Source organism: Chiloscyllium plagiosum, chromosome 1, assembly GCF_004010195.1.
Source record: "Chiloscyllium plagiosum isolate BGI_BamShark_2017 chromosome 1, ASM401019v2, whole genome shotgun sequence".
Taxonomy (NCBI): domain Eukaryota; kingdom Metazoa; phylum Chordata; class Chondrichthyes; order Orectolobiformes; family Hemiscylliidae; genus Chiloscyllium; species Chiloscyllium plagiosum.
In genome coordinates, this window is record NC_057710.1 from 71,993,947 (window position 1) to 72,009,137 (window position 15,191).

Genomic DNA, 15,191 nt, shown 5'->3' on the forward strand with positions numbered 1-15,191 from the left:
TTTGGGAACTCCCTACTCTCATCCTCTTCTGTACCTGTCCTACAATTTTGGTTCCCATCCTCCTGATGGATTAGTTTAAACCCACCCCAATAGCCTTAGCGAATTTCCCTCCAGGATATTGGTACCCCTCTGGTTCAGATGAAGACCATCCTGTTTGTAGAGGTCCCACCTACCCCAGAAAGAGCCCCAGTTTTTCTAAAACCCGAAACCCTCCCTCCTGCACCATCCATGTAGCCACGTGTTCAACTCCTTTCTCTCCCTATTCCTCACCTCACTAGCACGTGGCACGGGCAGCAAACCAGAGAAAACAACTCTGTTTGTCCTGGCTCTAAGCTTCCATCCTAGCTCCCTGAATTTTTGTCTCAAGTCCCCATCTCTCTTCCGACCTATGTCTTTGGTGCCAATGTGGACCACGACTTGGGGCTGCCCCCAAAGGATCCCAAAAACACGATCAGAGACATCACGGACCCTGGCACCCTGGAGGCAACACACCAACCGTAAGTCTCTCTCGTCCCCACAGAACCTCCTATCTGTCCCCCTAACTATTGAGTCCCCAATGACTACTGCTCAGCTCCTCTTCCCCCTTCCCTTCTGAGCAGCACGTGCCCCACTGCTTTCCCCTTATTGTTGAGGGGAATGGCCACAGGGGATCCCTGCACTGCCTGCCGGTTCCCTTTCTGTCCCCTAACTGTCCCCCTGATCGTGACAATTGATTCTAAAACTGGCCAGCAATGATCTTTGAGAATTTTATTATAGAGAACCTTATAGAACCAGGGACCAGGGGCTGCCAGGGAGGTAAATCTCCCATTTAAATGAATGGGTTTGCACCTATCTGCGGTTAAAACATCTCTGCCCAGATTATTTTTCTTCAATGTGTGAGCAGTTTTCAAAGAATCCCGACAGTGTGGAAGCAGGCCACTCAGTCCATCAAGTCCACACCGCCTCTCCAAACAGCATCTCACCCAGATCACCCCTCTACCCTATCCTTGTAACTCTGCACTTCTGGCAGATAATCCACCCAGCCTGCACAACCCTGGACACTGTGGGCAATTTCCCATGGCCAACCGAACAAACATGCACAGTGGGAGCAAACTCCACACAGGCCCTCACCTGAGGCTGGAATTGAACCCAGGCCCCTGGTGAGGCAGCAGTGTTAACCACTGAGCCACCATGCCACCCCCTATTTTCTGTTTACATCTTCATTTTTAAACTTTGCTTACAATATTGGAGGCCTCATCCTACACCAGAAACGAAGCACCCTTTTAGAATCTTTCTTTGTCCCCTAACTCCCAATCCAGACCACACACCCAGATCGAAAATCCAAAAGGCAGTGGCGCAGAATCAAGAGGAGTATTGGGGTCACTAAACTCACTCTTAAGGAGCATTCTGAAGCAATATATTAAATGGGTTGCTATGACATTATTGAAACATATAACGATGTGCTGTGAAAGAATTCTTCTTAGAAAGGTGAGGCATAGTTAATAATGAGGTCGCTCAGCAAATTCACCATAGCTCTCACTAAACATTCAGTATAGATTATGCTTTGAGCAATACTCACCCAAAAATGTACTGGATATGAACTCAGAGACCTGGTTTCCAGAACGGCTCATCTCAGAGAGGTGAGTAAGCTCCCGATTGAGCATCCTCTTGAACTGTAAAAACAAAAGAAAATTAATAAATCAAAATTTTCTGTCATAATATGGTACTTGACTTAAAATTAAGTGAGATTTTAATCAAGATGTTTGCTATCAACCAATCAGATGCACCCTTGGCCCAATTATGTTTGATCCATACATATTTTTAGCTATTCTATTTTCTTTATATTCTTTGGGCAGAATATAAAAGCCAATGAGGAAAGCCAATGAAAATTCTAGACAGGACCTAATTCTGGGATTCATGATCTTAGCAATTTGGGAATTACAAATTGTGCCTCTGCCCATACCATCCCTGGAATTCTGGGAGTTTAAGCAGGCATTTATAATGGGACACGTGGGGAAAAAAATGGAAGTCTGCTTTTGTGTTTAGTTCCCAGATGGCCTCTTTATGAATGTCTGGCTGAATTTCAAGAATGACTAGCAGGCAATGTTAGCATAGCTTGCAAAGGAGAGCGCTTTGTTTGGCTGACCACTTTATTAACTTGCAATAATTTACTCCTTTGTGGCTTTAACAATTGGTTTATTTACACAGAAATAAGAGGTTTGAAATGGATAAAAGCTTCTGACAGTGATACTATAAACACCTGGGACTAATAGATGTGTAAAATGTTGTAAGCTGATGAGTTCTTTCAAAGCTTCTGCTTATGGCATCAGTTTCAGGATCATTCAAATATGTGCCAGACTTGACAATGGCTCATTGGTTCTGTACATTATCAACAGTAAAAGTCTGAGTATGGAGAATTAATAAGGGCCAGTGGAGTAATGGGAGATTGTTGGAAGAAACCAATCAATGAACTCATCCTGTAATCAGTAGCAATCTTTTTCACTACCAACTATCCAGACAATTTTTGTGTCATATGCAAATTTCCCAAACATGCTTCCCACATTTATATCAAAATCATTCATATTTACAAGGAATAGGAAGATACCCAAAATGTGCCTTTTTTCATTTGGGAATAAAGAGTAAAATAGGATAATATTGAGAGGGTTGGAGGAAGTAAGATACCTTGGAGTGGATATCCACAGTTTCCTGAAGGTGGCAGCCAGCTGGATAAGATGGTAAAGGTGGCATATGGCATGGTTTACTTCAGTGGGCAAGGTGTTTAATAGAAAAATAGAGATATAATGCTGGAACTTTTCACGATACTGGTTAGACCACAGTTGGGGTTTTGTGCGCACTTGTGGTCACATTTTCAAGTCGAGTGGTGCCAGTCAAATTTATTTCATCTCATTTTAATATGTTGCAACAACAATTTTGACACATGTTACTATATCATTAACAGAAACATACTGGGTCAGCTGTACACCTGTAAGTTTTGTTCTTATCAGAAGCGACGGAATTATTCTGCAGGGCCTTAAAGGGGAAATCCAACATTACTAAAAGCTAATTTGCAAGTTGAGTCTGCATAGTTCAAAGGAAGACAGTATCACTTTTAAATTCTCATGATTATTTGACAGTTAAGTACCTATTTAAAATGAAGGCTAGAGCTGAGACATCCCTGAACCTGAAACAAAGGAGCATTTAGAAATCATTTAAGAATTGTAATGTTTCCTTTGATTGAAGGTAATCAAATACTTGACAAACAAGCAGTGAGGTCAGAATATACAACACATTAACATTTATGGAGAGTGGGCAATTCAGCTGGAATCTGTAATTCTTCACAAGCTGAGTTTTTGTATTATTCAGAACATTAACAGAGGAACAGAATTTCCCCACAATGTGCAGACAGTGAACTTTAGAACAGAGGCTACATGAATTATTGATTGGAACCATCAGCGGCCAGGAAGCATGTTGACTGTTTGGAAAGGGGATTATTGGAATTAAATAGTTGGCTTTCCACATTAAAAAATTAAGCATTGTTCTCTTATTTTAATCTTGGTCGTGATTTGCATCTTTCGAAAAGAATAGTTTGATATTTACCTAATTTTAGTAGGTAGCAGGATAATAATCATACAGGATTCCTGACCAACCTGCCCAAATGTAACCTAAAGCCGCTGCTGCCAACAGTAAACTCCCAACTGAGATGGGGCTGGATCTTCCCCTTCATTTTGCGGGAGGTGAGTCACAGCGTTTCCTGGCCTTACAATCTCAAACTTGTTGCACCCTTATAATTCCACAGATTGTTTTGGCTCTGTGACACATGGTGTGTGCAAATTCAGGTATGCAGCTTCCCCAAGCTGGGTGAGGTTGTGATATAGGTGGACGGTGCCAGGCCAGCCAAATAGGAGGTATGACTGAACTTTATTGGCAATGTCGCAGTTCCCTACATGCCATAGGCTCCCAACTCATCTATCCCCATATTCCCTCCATATCCCAAAACCCCAAAATCTTCAATGCCCCCTCAAATACCCATGATGCTTCACATCCCTTCCATAATGTCACTTCTTCGCCAACCTATATCCTTCCATTACTCCATGTTTTACTTCAATGTCTTTCAAGCATCCTCCATACCCACTTTTCCAGTATTCACCATGTCCACAGCCAATAAGAGTTTTGACAAGTCTGACAAGTATTTGAAATGTACTGAAAATGGAAAATCAGTAGAGAATTTTAAAAACTCACTGCAAAAGAAAACCTGTTCCTTATAAACAGCCTCACAAAAGTGTTAATCAACTAGGACCATTTATAGTATCAATTTCAAAAGCTTTACTCCATTTTGCATATTGATTCATGGACTGAATAAACATCATTTTTTTTTTAAAACGCCTCAATGAAACAATAATTTATTACAAGGTAATAAAAATAAATGAATGAATTGAATTTATTGTCACGTGTACCGAGGCACAGTGAAAAGCTTTATTGCAAGCAATACTGGCAGATCACATAGTTAAATAGCATAGATAAGTAAATAATAGGTAAACCGCAGTAAAAACAAAAACGCAGGTACAGGCAAATGCTAAGAGTTTGTGAGTCGATCAAACAAAGCTTGCAGTTCCCCATAGCTCTTCCAACAGACCCGTGTTGAGCGAATTAAACATTCCTGGGATTCAGCCAAGCATTCATAATGAAAAATAATGAGATGGAAACAATTATAACTGTTTTATGGATACAGTTGTCAGAGGGCCTCATTATAAATATTGGTCTGAGCACCAAGAATGGTTTGATTGATACTTTCATTGCTCCATAATAGCTTCCTCTTCCTGTGATGTGTATTTTCTATGTCTGCATATTCATTTACATAAGATTAAGAGACTTAGAGTGGATTAATGCTTTTGACTTTTTGATACAACAAATAGCTCTGGTTGTTCAAAAATTTTAATAAGTTGCAAGATGAGCAGTTCATTCAAAGTAAACTTTCAAAGCCTAGTTTTATTGCGTCAGCTTCACAACCACAATTCAAAATCCGATAAAAATGTCAGGTGGTGGAAGTCATTGGGAAAATTCAAATTGTGGCTCCGCACACCTTGACGTTGGTCATTGACTCAAATTTGTTCAAACACTTGATCAAAAATCAAATCTAAAAATGGACTGTATTACAGTAGTCATATTCAACACAGGTGAGTACAGATACAAAATGCCAACAGTGCTTAATGATGGATCCAAGTTTACAACCTGTCTCTGAACATGACAATATAGCCATGCTTGAGGATAAGTTGCACAAAGACCTTATGCAAGACTAGTCACCTGTTTGGTGAGATATATTGTAGGATTTGAGCACATGGCTCACTGAAGCTCTGCATGTGTGGGTAACCTAAGACATACAAAAGTGATGTGTCTTTATGCTCAATTTTATCTGAGAAATTCTCCATAACATAAAAGGATCAAAAGGTTGAGTTGCAAATTGGTTGCAAATAATTTTAAATGAGTTGTCCAAATATAGCATGAATGATCCCTTCACATTTATAAAGGTCATGCAGGATCTACACAGTGGGAGCAATAAAATGTTCATGTGCTCTTATGACATTGCTGGCTCACTTCATCATGTATCACTTGAAGCTACTGACATTCATATTATATCACTAGATCGTGGCAACCTATATGTGCCACAGTATTTGAATCTGCTTTGAATGATCTCATGAATTTAGTAATTTGTGTAGTTTTCAAATATATGGTATTTCTATGGGATTTCCTTGTATACTTCCAATATTTAGATGACATGCTACAATATTTGCAGCTGCATCCAAGAATTATTTTACTTAGCTTAATAACTTTCTCCTTGCACACAAATTTACCATTAAAATGAGCAATTAAACAGGCCCCTTTTTTTCTCACATACTGGTAAGAAAACCGACAATTAGCTCTCTATTTCAGTCTACTGAATGTCTACCTTCACTAGTCTATACTCATTGAAATTCCTACTGTTCCTTGAGCGACGAGATCAATCTTAATCTCAATCTCATGGAAACGGCCCTAGCCTCTGCTAACCATCCAAAGTGAATGGAGAGAGAGAGTGTATCAAAGCTATCTTGCACAATAATGGCTGCCTTGATCAAATAATCTTTTGTTAAGTTATGAAAACTCATGAACGGACCTGTGTTCACCACTTCTGTATCCAATCAGTACCCAGTTTACCCAGAAAAGGGGATGGTGTCTCAAAATATTGAGCAACAGATCAAGCAACCTGTTTCATGCTGCTATGTTCAGCAAACCCACAAGTTGTTTTCTCCATTCCACCATTAAGCCAAAATAATGTCTTGCCTGCCACATAGATAAGTAATGAGTTCCAGCACAGATGTGATGCCAGATATGTAGGCTGCATGTCCCAAAAACTGATGGACCATATGAAAAACACATCCCATTGAACATTCACATGGACAGCATGCTAATCATGTACAAACTGCCAGTGCTTGCAAGTCATAGAACAGTATGTTCTGCATTAGAAGTGATTCTGATATCAAAAATAATTTATTAAATAATCCAGACACTGCTAAGAATGACATCAGAATCTAATTTAAGATTATTAGTCTGGCTTTCAGTGTGAGACATTTGTGCACAATTATACCATAGCAGCCTGTCTTATATAGGAAAAAGAAACTTGTACATACATTGCACCTTTTTCACTGCAAATAAAAGGGTCTTGGAAATTGCCAATGTCTGCTGTATTCCCCTGGTAATATTCTCTTGACCAATTTGAGTCTATTTGCCTTTGCTGAGAACTAAGATCGACAATTAATTCTCCCTGCTGCATTTCCACTCTAACAATAGTCTCATCAATCAGCATCCTGTTCTCATGCTGGATTAACTGATGTCTTTTTTACAAGTCTGTTTCTTGCCTCCTAATTCCAATGAGTGTAAGGTTAAAACCTTTGACTTCTTGTCTTCATTTAGCAATGCTCAAATTTGAAATCTTCTTCCTTCAGTTGGCTCAGGTACTCAAGGGTTAATCAGTTTACATTAACCAGGAACGATAACAGATGAGACAGTATGCAAGATAATGAGGTCAGTGAGTGTTAAAGGAAATTGGCAGAGCTTTGTCATTGCTTTCATCTTGGAACTAGCTAGTCACAGAATGGCCATTTGTCTATCCTTTCAGGTAGAATCATAGGGCAGGCACACCGCTGCAGCAGGCAATCAGGAAGCCTAATGGCATATTGGCCCTTATTTCAAGGGGATTGAAGTAAAAGAGTAGGAGAGTCTTATTACAACTGCACAAAGTGCTGGTCAGAGCACATCTGGAATATTGCGACCAGTTTTGGTCCCGTGATTTAAAGAAATATATTTCAATGAAGGCGGATCAAAGAAGTTTCAGTCAGATGATTCCCAGTATGAAGGGATTGTCTTATAAGATTAAACAGGTTGGGACGCAATTCATATTGAACCTTTGAAGAATGAGAGGTGATCTTATTGAAACATATCAGATTCTTAAAGGCCTCGACAGGGCAAATGCTAAAAGGATATTCTCCCTCATGGGACAGTCTAGGACCCAAGGGCATATGCTCAGAATAAAGGGGCACCTATTTAACACTGGATTGACTGAATTCATGATGAGGAATTTCTTCTCTCAAAGAGTTGAGAGTCTTTGGAATTTCTTGCTACAGAGAGCTGTATGGGCAGAACCCTCCCGAAAATTGAAAGCTGAGATAAATTCTTGATCAGAACAGAATCAAGGGTTACAGGTAAAGGGCAGGAAAGTGGATATGAGGAATGTTGGATCAGCTATATCCTATTAAATGGTGAAGCAGGCTGAGGGGCTGAATAGCCTATTCTCGTTCCCATTTTTTATTATTTATTATTTGGAGCCTGATAATCTAAAGAAGTGAGTAAAATAAAGAACTATATTTGACGATAAATGGAGAAGCAGAAAACAAATGGTAACTAATGTGTAATACAACTGCATAATGCAAACGCAACTTCCAAATTTTCACATTGTTCCTTGAAAAGATTCAACTCATCGGAGTGATAGTCATTTAAAATGAAAACTTCCTGCTTATTTTTAAATTAGATGTGGATCTGTTGAGCCAATTTCATTTTTAAAAAACTAAGCAAGAGTACCAGTTACTTCAGAGAAAATTAAATTAAGAAGCTGTATGTTTTTTGATAATATTGTTTGGAGATATTATCAGACTTCAAATTGATTGTTTTATTTAGAATGCAAACCAAAGCAATTGGCCAGATCGATTAGTCTGTTGCCTTACTGATATCATACTCAACTGGATTGCATTTCGACAAAAAACAAGCAATTGATCTATAGCTAGCAGATGAGACTTGACAGCAATTTAAGCACATTGCCATCACATGATAAGATGGCTTGAGCAAGCAAACTTCAATGTCAAAATGGTGGTAGTGGGTGGTGTGTGGGAAAAGCAACTTGGATCTATCTCAATATTTTAATACAATAGTTTTAAAACTTAAACCCATTAGTTTCACTCAACATTATGTCACGTTATGATTAATTCGCAACAATAGAAAGAATTGAGAAGATCAAAATCTTATCTTAATATATCTAAGTAATAGTTATTATATGCAAAAGAAAGATCAGTCGAACAGAATGTTCAAGATCTAGTTTGAAATATATTCATCAACAAGGAATGTCAGATTATAAGAGGGTCAATTACATGATCTAAGTGTGAACCATTAAGAAAGGACATAATTATTTTTTGATTATGTGATAATTAACCTAATTATTAATTCACCAGTCAGTTGAATCATGATTGGTGCTGTTGTTCTTAGGAATTTTACGCTTAACAATGTTTGAAAAAGTATTTCTATTAATTACTAGGTTTTAATACATTTACCTGTAACTTTTTGGGGTTATATCCTCATTAATACACATCCTGAGAAATTTCAGTACTCATACATTGCTGGTAGGAAATTTTACAGATTAAACTGGACACCAATGTATGCATTTTCTGCTAATAAACTTCAAAATATTGGATTATTCAATTCTCACTGGAAGTAGCAATATATCAAATATGTTCTTGATGTACTAATTGCCATGCTCACTGTTTAGCGAAGCATAAGACTGACTAAATTACAGTAAGCATACCTAATTAATACAACTCACAATACATAATAAAATGATCAAAAAAAAGCTAATTTAGAAAAGAAAAAAAATTGCAGGATTGTTTCAAAATCAAAATACTCCATTGTCTCTCAGAGAGCCCTGATAGAAAAGTGTTCCTGCAGTTTCAGAATTACCACCATATCCATCTGAATTAACAAAGGCAAGTGTAAAGCTATATGCAATCTATACAGGAAAGAGGGCAGCTTACATTTACAGTAAAAGACATTTGTTCACAGAGGTAACAGTAAAATTAGGCAGTTCAAATTGTAATCTCATTATTAGAATAAATTACTTTAACTTCTATGTCAGGATGAAAGCAGATTTGGTTTACATACCTTTATATAGCCCCATGAAACAGAAAGCAAATAATTAGCTTCAGGCATCTTGCAAGTGTTCTCACAAAAAAGAGCACTAAGAAATGTATTAAAATCTGAAGTTCCCAAAAGATTTGAATCGACGCAGTCCCAGAAATCAGTAAATCAGATATTTATGCAGCAAGTAAATCTGGAACATATGGTTCTTTAATCCCAGTGCTTTGTCACTTGTTTGGTATAACGTGGTCATTTGTGGAAATACAGTTTGGTAATAATACTGTTAATAAAATCAATGGAAAATCCTAACTATAGGAAGTGATTTGGATAGATATCTATGGACAAGAATCTCCTTGAAATACTAGTTAGTGAATAATGCATGTGAGGATGCTTCTCTGCTGGAGGGACTGGTTCTGCTAACAGATACCAAATAAGGGCCTGAACACACAGCTACCATGCATGCTATTCGGTGAACCCACCTACTTTGCAGACATGACAACCAATGAATTCTTACTCAGAGGAACAGAGACAAGAGTGTGCTCCTAGAAAAGCTAGGTACCAGCTGCTGATTGGCCAAACGGCAAGCATATCCTCAGGGATTAGGGGTTTTCTACCGTACTCAATTAAATGCTATAAAATGATCATTTTCTCTTCACTTAAACTCTATGCAAAAGCTTAGCTAAGCTTCATATTTTACTGGCATGTAATGACAAGAGTCTCATTGTTCATTACACGTTTTATTCCTGTATCACAATCTGCTTATTATGAAATGCTGCCAAATATTTCTTATTTCTCCCTGCATTGTTCAAGTATGCCTTAGTAAAATGACTAAGGAGCTCCTCTGACGACATCTGCAGAGATGCCTGCAGGCTGTGCCTTCCTAGGGAGGATAAAAGGGAAACAAAATGTGATTGATTAAACAAAGGCAGCAGCTGAATTCTTGACTCTTGCCTTGATGCTTACATAATTTCTCTCATTAAGCGGGCTTTGCCTTAATTTAATGCGTCGACCTTTCAATTGCACTAGGCATTTGAAATCTACCATTCACATCAATCCTTCAAGAATGAAAAGGATGACATTTTTCCTAAAACTTTACTGCTTTCCAGTTGTAATATACCAAAGGAAATTTGTTTTGCTACTTCTAACAAAAAATATCTGATTAAAAAGCACCGTAAGAACAGGCCACAGCCTTCGAAAATTGATTGCAGATTGGAAACAGTAGGCAGATCTCGGTTTGCTGTGTGTGAAATTGGCTGATGGTTAGAGGAGATACTTCTTTTTTCCACTTTTTTTTCACTCACAGGAATTTGGTTCTTGCTTCAGTGCAGCAGAAGGAGTTGGTCAATGAATAACTGACAGATGACTTTACTTACAATAAATAGTTTATGAAGCATAAATATGGCAGACAGCTCAGATGAGCCAAATGTACAGTCTGTGGCAAGTGGGAAGTTACAAATGCACAATGTATTCCAGGCAAACACACCTGTGGGATATATCACTGGCTTGAGCTCTGGGTTTGAGAACTCGTGCAGTAGTCAGGGTCATTGTAGGGCATCTGTGAACCATGTGGATAGCACAACAGGGAGGTGATCACACTCTGGGTTAAGGGCACACTGGGAGATAGGGAATGGGTGACTGGCTGGCAGCCTAAGATAACCAGTCAGATAGTGCAGGAGGCCCCTGAAAGGATTTGATTCAATAATCAGCTTTTGAAATTGGTGAGTGTGATGGTTCCTCAGAGGCATGCAGTCAACACCATGTCCATGGAGCCAGGGTTGGATCAGCTGCATAGGAGGGGAGGAGGTCAAGTGAAAACCAAACACTGATAGGGGATTTATTGTTTAAGAAAACAAACAGGGCTGTCTGTGCTCATACATGCGTCTCAGTCTCCAGGAAATTTGCCTAGAAGGGGATAATGTTCAGAAAGCAGATGGTAGGGAGCTTGAATGAGAATTAAGTAATCTCAGGATTATTCCCGCCTGGTAGTGAGTGGCAAAGGAGAGTTGAGCAATTAAACACAGATTCAATGACAGTTGGAGAACTGGCAGATTTCTTACGTATTGGGACCGATATTGGTAGTGTTAAGCATGGTGCACATCAAGAATTTGGTGATGCATTTAATGTGGGTAGCACAGTAATAATGGGTGACTTCATTCTACATATAGACTGGGTTAGGCGAAAGTGAGGACTGCACATTCTGGAGATTAGAGTCGAGAGTGTGATGCTGGAAAAGCACAGCAGGTCAGGTAGCAGCCAAGGAGAAGGAGACCTGCTGCTCAGATGCTGCCTGACCTGCTGTGCTTTTCCAGCACCACATATAGACTGGGTTAACCTTATTAGCATTAATGCTGTGGAGTGTGGATGAGTTACATTTCTGGTGTAGTACATGGAGGAACTAACTAAGGATTGGCCTGTTTTAGATGTGGCAATGCGTAATGAGAATGGCCTAATTAATAACTTTGCTATTAAAAAGCCTTTGGGAAATAGTGAACATAATATACTATAATTTCACATTATGCTTGAATGTGACACAACTCAATCTGAAACTAGTGTATTAAATCTGTAAAAGGGAAGCTGAAGGTATGAGGGGTGAATTGGCTTCTGCGTTGTGCAAAACACACTAAATTATTTGACAGCTGACAATGTCAAGGATTTAATGAAGTACACCATGGCTTACGACAGATATGCAACTCTCTAAGGCATTAAAACCCAATGGGAAAAGTGAATCAGTGTGGAAAGGCCATAGCTGATAAGGATGCCAAGAAAAAGTGGTAAACCTGGGATAGGAGCATTTGACAACACAGCAAAGAATGACAAAGGAGCTGATAAAGGAAGGAGAAAAGGATACCCAAGCAGGAAAAAAACCTTAAAGGTGGACTGCAAAAGTTTCTAATTATGCCAAAAAGAAAAGATTAGCTAGGACAAATGAGTGACCACTATCAGAGACAAGAGAACAGAGAATTGACAGAAAAACTGAACAATTACTTTGTATCTGTCTTTACGGAAGAAGATACAGAAAATCTCCAGTAAAGACTAGGTGACCAAGAGATTGTGAAACTGAAGAAATGAAATTAATGTTAGTGAAGAGGTATTACTTGAAAAGATTATTCCAAGTGAAGCTTGCTAAATCTCCTGGACCAGATAAACTACATGCCCGAATGTTGAGGAGGTGGCTAGAGTGATAGTGGATGCACTTCAGAATTCTCTAGATTCTGGAAAGGCTCATGGAGACTGGAAAGTAGCAAACGTGACCCACTACTTAAGAAGGGAGAAAGGGGGTAAATGGAAAACTACGGACCTGTTAGTTTGCTGTCAGTAACAAACAGAATGGTATGATATATTGTAAAGGATATGATGGACATTTTAAAAAATGGAAAAATTGGGATTTATGAAAGGGAAAGAATGTTTCACAAATATCTTGCAAGTTTTTTATGAGGATTGTATTTGTATAAATATAACAATAAATAAATAAATAACTGCGGAAGGCTCTGTATCAAAGTGGCAGTGTCCTTACCTCTGAGCCAGAGGCCAAGACTCAAGTCCCACCTGTTCCAGATGATTGTAATAACATCTCTAAGCAAGTTGGTTACGGGTGAAATATTTACATCAACAAGTACTTAAATCGCTCAAAAAGCTTTCTGGGGACGTTGCAGTTTTGAAGGCTACTTTATTAAGAAGTGTGGAAATAAGGACAACTGGTGCAGACTCGTATGGCGCTGTGATAGTGTCCCTATCTCTAAACTAGGAGGTCATGGTTAGTGATCCTCTTGCTTTAGAGATGTATAATGACATCTCTGAACAGATTGCTTAGAAAATACCTGCAAACAAGGACCAGTTGTAATATTGCCATATTTGGGGAAGAACATAAGTAGATCACAAGTCATGAGGAAGATACAAAGAGGCTTCAAGCAGACCTGTAAGGGGTAAGTGAATGGCCAAGAGCACAGCAGAGAGAATATGATGTGAATAAGTGGGAAATTGTACACCTTCACTAAGAAAATAGATACAGAAGAACAGAATATTTCTTAAATGATGAAAGGTTGGAAAGTGTTGTCTAAAAGGACCTGGTCGTCCTTCTTCATGAGCCACTAAAAGCTCACATGCAGGTACATCAACCTTTAGGAAAGGTAAGTGATGGAATGTAAGGAGAGAAATAAAGAACCTAAGCTGGAATTATTGGTGAGACTGGAATGAGTATTATCTATTGGACTAAGTTTTGATCTCCTTAGATAAGGAAGACTTTATTTTCCCTAAAGGGAATGCCACAGATGTTCACAAAATCAATCCCTGATTGGTTGGGATAGTTTTATAAGAAAGATTGAGGAATCTGGGTCTGTGTACTATTGTGTTTTGAAAACTGAATGGTGACCTCATTGAAACTTTAAAAATCTTATAGGGCGCTATTGTGTGGATTTGGAAGGATTAAAACATGATTGAGTGTAGTAAGCACCATCCTCTATCATGATGTCACAGATCAGGCAGAATTACATTGGAGATTGTGGGAGACAGATTACAACTAGTGTGCTCTCTGCGTTCATGTAAGTCATATTCATGTAAACTGATTCAGTTATGCAATAAACATCTCGCTTCTCATTAAACACTACACTTCTGATTTGTCCACTAGGTTGCAAGCTTCATCTGTGCTATGCCACTTAGAACTTGAAGGAACTCAGGAAGTTGTGGTGTGATCAGCAGAGGTATACCACTGGACCTTTGCCACAACTGAGTGAGTAGCAGTGACCAGCACTATTTCTAAAACAGTGGCAAGTAACAGAAGTTAAACTCCCGGCCTTCAGGGAAACCATCAGGGGGAAAACAACCGCGCTGGTCACCCAGAAGACTTAAAAAAGGAACAGATACTGCTGATTGCTCATGATAGAAAACCCCAGAAGCCTCATGGCAGCACTTAACACAGACACCGACAGCATTTCAGATCCAGACAAAAGAGGTGCTGCAGCAGCAAGGTACTGCAGGCTGCACTGTGGGACAATGGCCTTAGGACAATGGTCCTAAGTCTGAATTGAGCTGGAAAGCTGACCAGACATTAAGGAATGTGCGAGCTAAAGCCTAAAATCTCTGAACCCTTAACTGACACAGTAATGTAGGATGAAAAGTCAGTAATTTAGAAAATACTCTCATTTGGCATTGCCATCATGGTATGCAGGTAAGACCTAGGACTGTGCTCCACTATTCCTGATTGATCTGATAATCCTCAACTCCACTTTCCTGCCTTTTCTCATAATTCTTGAATCCCTTACTGCTGAAAACTGTCTATCTCTACCTTGAACAAAGTTAATAATCCAGTCTCAACAGCTATCTGTGGTAAAGAATTTCACAGATTTACAACCATCAGAGAGAAGAAATTCCCCCTCACCTCTGTCTTAAATGTGTAACCTCTTATTCTGAGATTATTATCTCTGGTCCTAGATTCTCCCACAAGGTAAAACAACCTGTCCACATCTCCCCTGTCAAATTCCTGAAGAATCTTGTATGTTCCAATAAGTTTACCTTTCATTCTTCTATGTCCCAATGAGTACAGGCCCAATCCATTCAATCTGTCCTCCCTAGACAGTCCCTCCATACCTGGTATCAGCCCAATGAACCTTATCATGTGTCAATGCTGGAAAAACAAAACTAAGAGGGCCATGAGAAATAACTCAGATATTTCTGGAGTGGGGAGCCGTGGAAATCGCTAACCAACATACGTAAAGCTGATAAGCATTGGTCAATTTCAAAAAGTGCCCGATTCTGGTATGATTCAGATATCTTTTCAGAAAACC

At 39.0% G+C, this 15,191-nt stretch overlaps 1 protein-coding gene across 11 annotated transcripts in view; it reads right to left on the bottom strand.

The window, feature by feature from the left end:
* Positions 1 to 15,191, bottom strand: part of pde4d (phosphodiesterase 4D, cAMP-specific) — a 1,194,146-nt gene that overhangs the window by 22,922 nt on the left and 1,156,033 nt on the right. For 10 of the 11 annotated variants that reach the window (XM_043689211.1, XM_043689292.1, XM_043689222.1 and 7 more), the window contains one exon: positions 1,559 to 1,652. In XM_043689211.1, the coding sequence (XP_043545146.1) occupies positions 1,559 to 1,652 (94 nt within the window). Of the gene's footprint in view, positions 1 to 1,558; positions 1,653 to 9,435; positions 9,812 to 15,191 lie in introns of those variants that run through there. The other variant, XM_043689290.1, reaches the window with a different exon arrangement.